At 29.5% G+C, this 8,790-nt stretch overlaps 1 protein-coding gene across 1 annotated transcript; it reads right to left on the bottom strand.

Moving 5' to 3' along the window:
• Window positions 1-3,239: 3,239 nt before the first annotated feature.
• On the bottom strand, window positions 3,240-7,593 carry LOC114754826 (chalcone--flavonone isomerase 2-like). The gene is made up of 4 exons (XM_028943665.1): window positions 7,421-7,593; window positions 6,433-6,591; window positions 4,305-4,528; window positions 3,240-3,705 (listed from the first exon to the last, which is right to left on the bottom strand). The coding sequence occupies exons 1-4, from the start codon at window positions 7,530-7,532 to the stop codon at window positions 3,520-3,522; spliced, it is 681 nt and encodes a 226-aa protein (XP_028799498.1). The 5' UTR covers window positions 7,533-7,593; the 3' UTR covers window positions 3,240-3,519.
• Window positions 7,594-8,790: the final 1,197 nt, after the last annotated feature.

Here is an 8,790-nt window from a genome sequence, read left to right as displayed (position 1 = left end):
ATGCCCCAACCCAACAAAGGCAAGTTGATCAACAAAAACCAAAGCTCATGCTGGATTTTGACCAGTTTGTATCATGAAAAAATGGTAGAAGGAAAAAGAAAATCTCCCCAAGTAAAACCTATCAACCCCCTAGTGAATAATCCTCACCTCAATCAATTTATGAGAACTCTATTTGAACGAACTCGGATGTTATCCTGCATAATTCAACATTTGACGCCTTATTTTGACTACTTAACTTTTAGGCTGATTCAAAAGACAGAACAGAAATCACGTTGTGGTAGATTCTCCTATGACTTTGCTATTGTGAAGATTTAGGCGCTCAACTTCTGCTCAATTGTGCTCGCTGACGCCTGCAATATTCAGTGATATCACTCTCTCTTTAATCTCAGCATATGACAAATATTATGCAGATTTGGCCGACCGCCGGTGACGAGAAAGAGGACAGTGATGAAGACTTACAAAAGCATGTTAGGCAACGGTGAATGATAAGGACAACCAATAATTTTGCAACGCACGGCTCTGGATTGATAAAAGAAAAAACGCTGCGTTTTAATTAGATGGAGAGTAAGTTGAGAGGGATTTCAGTTGAAAGGTTCCGTGCTGTATGGGCATATATAAAAAAAATATTTAATGTTTATTAAAAATATCATACGATATTATAAAAAGGATCAAAAATTTCTTGTATAAAGGATCTCATAATAAGAACTAGAGAAAGCATATCTTTCGCTTATGTAATTAAGACATCACATGCATTATATAAAAGGTTGATGTGTAAATTTGTTTTGAAAATTTAAATTTAGGTGCGCTGGCCACTTAAAAGTATTTTTTGGTGTAAATTTGCTTCAAAAATTTAAAATTATAACAAAATTATGTCCTACCATTAACAAACTACTATTGATATTTAAAATAGTGACGTTGACTGTTAACATTTTTAATAGCAAGAGGTAAAGTTGTTACGATTTTAAACTTTCAAAATAAATTTACACACAAAAAAAATGTTCCCTATGCCCAACCATTAAGCCTTATCTGGTGATTATAAGTCCCAAGGTGTTTACGCCTTACTTCTTAAGCAAATACCATTAAGTTATGAGAAATTATTGGCCAGAAAAGTTTTATCTTCAATTTATATGAGATTTTGGTTGTTAAATAATAATATATAAGCAAAATTGTAAAAAAAGACCGTCAAAATTAAAAAATTGTATGCAAAGACCCGTTCAGAAAAATTATTATCAAAACCCATACTAATATTATAACGAGTCCCTATTTACTTTTTTTTTTATTTCGGCAGTCTTTTTCCGCAATTTTCTCTAATATATATTTAGATTATTGTTTTTTATTGTTAAATATATTTAGATTAGTTATTTCATTTTAAACCAAAAATGATAACAAATAGATAAAAGATATATCAATTAAATGCGTGTTTATTTTATTATTAGTAACTTACTAATAATAGCGTAAGTGTAATTGGACACAGATGTCTTTTAATTAAAAAAATTCATAACTACGCCGATAGTGCAATCAGATAAGCATAATAATAATTAATAAGCCAGTTGAATGCCATTTGGATAATTTAAATAAATATTTTTACGTTTTCCTATGTCTTTTAGATGTGATTTGAGTAGTTCAAATTATTTTTATTATTATTGTTAAAGTTAAGTTACTTATCACTCAAATTTAAACCCATGTGTATTCATGAAGACACGTTTGAAATAGCTATCCTTCATTTATGGCCGAAACGGACTTGATCTAATCTTAACCGCCGGAGATTCCGAAATCTAAATATAGGATGATATATTACTAAAAATCACAATTTCTCTTTCTACTATCTTTAAGAAAAACATAAAATAAAAAATTAATTAATTTAAAATTTATACACTACAAATCAAATCAAGATGATGGATCTAGCTAATCCAGATATAAGATATACAAACATTTAATTCAAAAATTATACTAGGATATACATATATATAATTTAAGGAAGCAATATATATATATATATATATATATATTTCTCCTTCTCGAACTCAAATTCTTTGCCTTTAAATAGGCCATCATCACTCATTCCCTTTCCGCATAATCCAAGAAACAGCAACAAAGAAAAACAATGTTTATGTTCATCCTTGGTTCTCCTAATTCCTTCTTCTTTGCCGGAGCACCCAGTAACGGTGGGAAGCCCAAGATCGAGTCCGGGTCCGAGTCTGAGCCCAAGTCCATGCCTGAGCCTAAACCCGAGTCTGAGTCTGAGTCTGAGCCAGAGCACAAGTCGAAGCCCAAGTCCAAGCCTGAGCCTAAATCCAAGTCTGAGTCTGAGCCAGAGCCTAAGTCGAAGCCCAAGTCCAAGCCTGAGCCCAAATCAGATGGAAAGAACCCCGTGGTCAAAGTTTTTGAGCGCATGGCAGCCGGGGGACTTAGGATATCGCCGGAGTTTGACGGTCTAAGCTGCTTTTAGACAATTATATCTACTGGATGCTTTTTTCTTTTTTTTTGCCTTTCTGTAGGGATTTTATATTCTATTTTTAATTTTGGAAGAGCATTATATGTGATTTAATATATAGTTATTTTATGTATCTTATTATTTCGGAACTAGTTTCCAGGTTTTAAATCATTGAAATTGTCGTTTTTTTTTTTTGGCCATCTTGTTGTCAGTTATGGGCTCATGGCTATGTGGTGCACTTTTTATCCCTTTTTGAAATTTTAAAGTAAGATGTTTTAAGGTTGGCGAGTGGAATTCAGACTCCCACATTACTAATCACTTATCGAAATTTGGAAAAATTATAAATTATGACATAAATGTAATATATATATATATATATATATATGTTTATGTAATTGAATTTACATACTTTCCCGTTCTAATTCAATATTTCGGCTTTTTTTTTTTTACCAGCCAATGTTTCGGCTTTTAAAACATGGCCTAACAAATTTTTTTATAAAAGAAAAATTAATTAATAACTAGATAAAACAATTGTACAAGACGGAATTGTTTAATGAAAAATAAAATATGTCATCCTTAATCCAAATTGATCATTGGGACCAAAAACTATGTCTTCGCAAATAAACTAGAAAAATCTTAAATATGATTTCATTTCAGTGGAGATTGATTGTTTTGTTATCCTGTTATACCTTATTAACTCTTGATTTTATGGTGAAAAGAGCGTAACAGATTATTGAAAAAAAAAACCAATATAAGAACATTTTGATCAAATAATTAAAATTCTCATGAAATTTATGAGTAAAAATACACAAAATAATAAACATCACACAAAACACAGAATAACTGATATAAGACCTTACGAGCATAACAATCCACATGACAACACTTGGTAAAATATGATGTGTAAACATGAAGTAAAGTTAATTGTAAAATATTGGCACTATATTTATAGCACCAGCCTTTCACACCCAACTTCACCAACTTCAATGTAACATGTGAGAGAAATGTTATCCTGACTTACATAAAATTATTTTTAAAAAGTATTTTTATTGTGAACCGAACACCTTAAACTGAGTCCCAAATTCTCAATTTTTATCATTCACATCAATTTCATTGAACAAAGCAGCTAATCTGGAAGCCAAACTGAGCTTCAAAGCAGGAGAAACGGTATGCTTTCCGATCATTGTCTCCACTAGTGTCTCTGTGAGTGTTTTGTTTTCTATCACTCCTGCTGCTGCTTTTGGCAGTGTGCCATCATCCGAGAAACTAATCTATAATTTCATAACAAACAAACAAAAACTCATTTCCATGATATAGTCTTATTTTAAGTAGGCTCAATTGTATTAAATTTCATAGCATTTTAGATTATGTACAAAAGATGTGTACATCACCACAGGATGAAAAAGAGTTTTCCACATATCCTCTTCAAATATTTCTGTTGAGTGAAATAAAAAAAGTTTACTATTTAACTGTGTTGTTCCTAATTAATTCTCTAAAACACTTGTTAGTAATAACTGAATTTTAGAAGACTTATTAGCAATTGGTCGTTTTTAACATCAGACTTCCTTATGATTCTTTCTTACTTCATCCAACTTAAGTATAAGAGCTAAATGTAAAATCCTAATGTACTTTATCTAACAAACATATAATTATTTATTTTCTAAACTTTATTGATTGCATATATTAAGGAGGTTTTCCGTCAGGAAAATAGCATCAATGCAAAGAGTTAAAAAAAATATTTTAATAAAATTAATATATATTATTTTTAATAAATAAGGGGCATAATTAATTTTTTTTAATATTTTCAAACTAATTATCAAATTTCTATATTTAGGATGGGAAGACATAGTAAATAGAAGGAATAACTAACCGTTAGAGTTCCATTGGGGGATATCAAGTAGAAGACAGAGGAGCCAGGTGGGAAGTTTTGAGGCTGAAAGATTTGAACGAACTTCTGAAGGGCTTCAGCCTCTGCTTGGCCGTAAGTGCCGGCAGCTTTCATATGATTCGCACAGTTTTCAGAGACCTTGCTCCCATACTCTGCTCCTTCTAATGCCATTATCTTTGATCCTCTAATAAATTTCTCGTATGGTCCTGCAATTTCATGTATAATTATCTTTAACAAATTAAACTAAAAATAAAATAATCATACAATCAAAATCAATCTCTCTGTTTTTTTTTTGGCCTGAAAATAAATCTCTTTTTTGCTTCACACAATCCATCTTTTCAGAATTTGATACTCCTTATTTTTCTCTCTTTTTTCTTTTCAATTGAAAAGTTATTTCCTCATCTAGTCCTGAAAATAAGTTAGTTAAGAGCATTGCTATAATCATAAATGCAAAACCTCAACTCACAAATGATGTGAATCTAAAGGGCAATTCAATCACTTTTCGTGAGATTAGTTAAGTAGAGGAATACTAAAAACAAAATGGTCATATTCAATAGGCTACAATGTGTTTTTGAAGCATAATCCAATATATTAAAGGCCCGAAACATAAATATACAATTGACAGAGATCAAGTTATAAAATTATGAATAAGAATTTTCTCTTGACAATTATTTACTTGTTGGTTATGTATTCTTAAGAGAATACTACATGGAACAACTTAGTGATACATTTTAGTGCTTGTTATATTTGGAATTCTTAAACTACCATGTCATTTGGTGTTGGGTTTTGTATACTCAGTGATTTTTTGGGACATGTGTTCATTGGGTTCTTAATTTCAAGATCACTTCCTTCTTTATTGTATTTGTTAATTGGTTTTTTTATTTCTCATTTTGTAATTTTTAGGTTTTCTAGGAAAAATTTTTATTGGGTCCACATCAACAAACTTATAATTATCTTTTCAAATAATTTTATTAATTACTCATGCTAAAAGAAGTTTTTATTCATAGATGTAGTTTTCACTATAAATGATTAAATAGGATATTTTAGTAAAACTAGCATACATTTAGTATAAATAACTAATTTAATTAATTACCTTAATATTTGTAAAAGAATTTTTTATCAATGGAAGTATGACAACAATATTTATTATTTTTATTTCAATTATATCCTTATCTCCCCATGGAAACTTAAAAATTGCTAAAATAAATTAAAATAATTAAAATAAATTTATAAATTGTAGAAAAACAATGGTGTGGATGGATTTTTTTTTTTTTTGACCTTGTGTGGAGGGGAGTTCAATGATGACAAATAAATTTAAAAAAAAAAAAAAGAGGCGCATGGTGGGAACACGTGTTCCTTGGATTATCTTAACACTCCCCCCCGGGGGATCACAACACATTTTCAAATACATCACTTAGGGAAATCTCAAAAAATATTTGACAAAAAAAAAAAAGAAATCTCAAAAATAGATTAGGGGTTTATTTTAAATTTATTTTGTTTAAGAAATCTCAAAACTAGATGAGGGGTTTATTTTAAACTTATTTTTAAAGCAATTAAATTCGTGTACTATTATTCATTAATTTTAAATAATATTTCTTTTTATAGATTTCCAGTAAATTATATAAAACTTACAAAATTTATAACAACGTACAAATAACCTTCTTAGCTTTTAAAACTTAATATTAAAATCCCGTAAATTTTTAAGTCTATGCAGATAATCTCAGACTATCCAGTTTATACCCGTTTGAGCTTTATTTTTTTAATAAAAAATTTTGTTTTTATTTGCATATAACTCCCTCCAACTTTGAGTTATATGGAGATAAATACCTAAACATTAATCTATTTGCAAAAAAATAAAAAAAAGCCTGATTGTATGAGATTTATTTGCTTACATGTAAAACTTCCAGGAGGATTATCATAATGTTTATATATAACATAAACTTCAGAAAAAAAATTTTATTTTTTAAAATTATCGGATGGGACACATTGATACCTAAGTAATATATAATCAAAGATTATAAATGATGTGATTTTACTTTTTAAACTTTGTATAGTACTCAGAAAATATATAACCTAGTTTAGAAATTAAATAAATGCATGATGAAGTTACCTTTCACAATATCCATGAAGAAATCAATGGAATTGAGCAATTCATCTTGTGTCTTTCCTTTCCACTTGGAGGCCAGACATGGGAATGCCTTATCTTCCAAGTAAACTCCAATGCTCGTCACCTTTATGAACTGCCCCGCTATAGTCAAACCTCTCACACCTGCTCACCAAAATTTAATGTATCCTAATTATTTTTACTCAAACCAAGGTCATTTAATCTTATCCTTGATTATTATATAATTGTTTTAAGAAAATATAAAAAAAATCATGAATTTCAAAATCCCAAATAAAAATTCATATAAAAATACGTTGTTATTTTCTTTTTAAGTATAAACAATTACTATTAAAGTGTAGAAAACACCAAGTTGGTCTTCCTTCTATTTCAATAGATAAATTAGATCAAAAAACTGGCTAATTCACTAGTTTTCCATTTGGAATGGCTAGTCCGATTCAATTTTTCAATGATGGTTGTTGGAACTAAATTCAAAGAATTGATTTGTAATTAAGAATAGCAAGTAATTAATTTTTCTTAATTAAAATTAGAAAGGAATATCTGAAAGTGGAAGGAAAAATCTGAGCAGGAGTACCCCTCTTTCTAGCTTTTTTCCCCTCTTCCCATTTATAATTTTGGTGTGTATAGACATTTAAAATGATCAAAACCAAAAGAGAAGAAGAACCATATGATATTACTTTAGGTTGTGAAAGATACGGCGATGAATGTGTAAAGTTTTAAAATATAAATCCTCCTAATGTGAAAAAAAATTTAAAAAATGGTAAAAATAAAACAATAATTTTATTTCTTTCTATTTTCAAATTGAATACAATAAAAATTCACTCAAATCCCAAAAACTCTCCACAAGCCCCAGCAATAATTTAATTGAATCAGACCAAACCCATGAAAGACGACATGATAAACAAAGTTTTGCAATGATATAATTACACACACACACACATATATAGTGGATAAGAAGAAGAGGTAGATGAATAACCTGCGCCACCAAGATAATAGGACTTGCCGGAGCCGCCCAAAGGTGTCACGGTGGCTGGGTACTCAAGGAACTCCACGGTCACTCCGGTGAGGGATGCCAGTCCTGCCGCCATATCTGAGAAAGGTTTGCAAAGGGAGAAGGATACTGTGATTTGTCGAAGATATTTACGAAAGATGGGTTTCAAGAAATGGAGGGGTTAGTGATATATATAGGAAAAAAGATTTCGATCCAACTTTTTTATTTTTGGTAAAAGAAATTCCATCCAACTTGAAAGAGAAAGAAATAGAAGTGTGTCAAAAGTTATCAAACGTAATATCGTTACTTCCCCACCCGTTTCGATTTGTCAAATATATGAGATTATTTGGTGAGAAAATGAGACACAGTCAAAAGAAACATTATATTAAAATGCACAATAATGTAATTTTGAATTTCTAACTTTATATAAGGTTTTAACTCAATCCTTAACTTCATAAAATATATATATTTTCAGTCCTCTAATTCTAATAGCCTTACTATCAAATAATGACATATTATAATAATAATATTATTATTATTTTAAAAATTAAACTTAATATGTTAATATTAGAGAATATTTTATCAACATTTAATATTTTAATGTCAGCTTATGTTTTTTTAACGAATTAGTTAGGACTAAAAAAAATAATAATGCATTTTACCAAATTAAATTATCAAAATAAAACTTCATGCAAAATTAAAGAACTAAAGATGCATTTTTATTATTAAACTATAAATATAAGTTCTGCAAATCTTTTAGTTAAGGGAAAATGATAAAAAAAAATACATGTTAAAATTTTAAAAATCAAATAAGTCATAATAACTATTCTTATAATAATTTTGACTACTCTTACAACAATTTTGACCGCTCAAAATCTATGAAAATCACATATTTATCATTTTAAAATTCAATAAGTATCTTTTGTCATTTGTGTTTACATAAAGAAGCTTGTGATTGAGTGGCGCGAAACCTCTCCACTTAGGCATTCTCTCCATTTCCCTCCACTAACGCCAAACTATGTCGTTTCCCACCTCTCCACCAATCAGCTTCTTGTATTCCCCTCCACTTGGTCCAGCGACATCGTTTTGTAGTGGCCTGACCTTTTAAAAAAAAAAAAGATGCTTACTCAATCAAGAGAAAAAAAAATCAGAGATCTCTTCCGGTCTTCCAGTCTGATATTGTATAAATAAATAAATAACTCATGAGGCTTGTTATAAATTTATAATAGCCTCTGATGATCGCCTCTTTTTTGTTAAAGACTACTCAATTTGCATGTTTCTCAGTTAGTATGAGTGAAGGAGGATTGGAAGAGATCTCTGATTTTTTTCTCTTGTTTGAGTAAACGTCTTTTTTT

This window comes from Neltuma alba, unplaced genomic scaffold (genome assembly GCF_004799145.2).
Source record: "Neltuma alba isolate B1F8T4 unplaced genomic scaffold, ASM479914v2 tig00010194_pilon, whole genome shotgun sequence".
Taxonomy (NCBI): Eukaryota; Viridiplantae; Streptophyta; class Magnoliopsida; order Fabales; family Fabaceae; genus Neltuma; species Neltuma alba.
The sequence above is the reverse complement of the archived record's forward strand: the minus strand, read 5'-3'. Positions and strand labels throughout refer to the sequence as shown.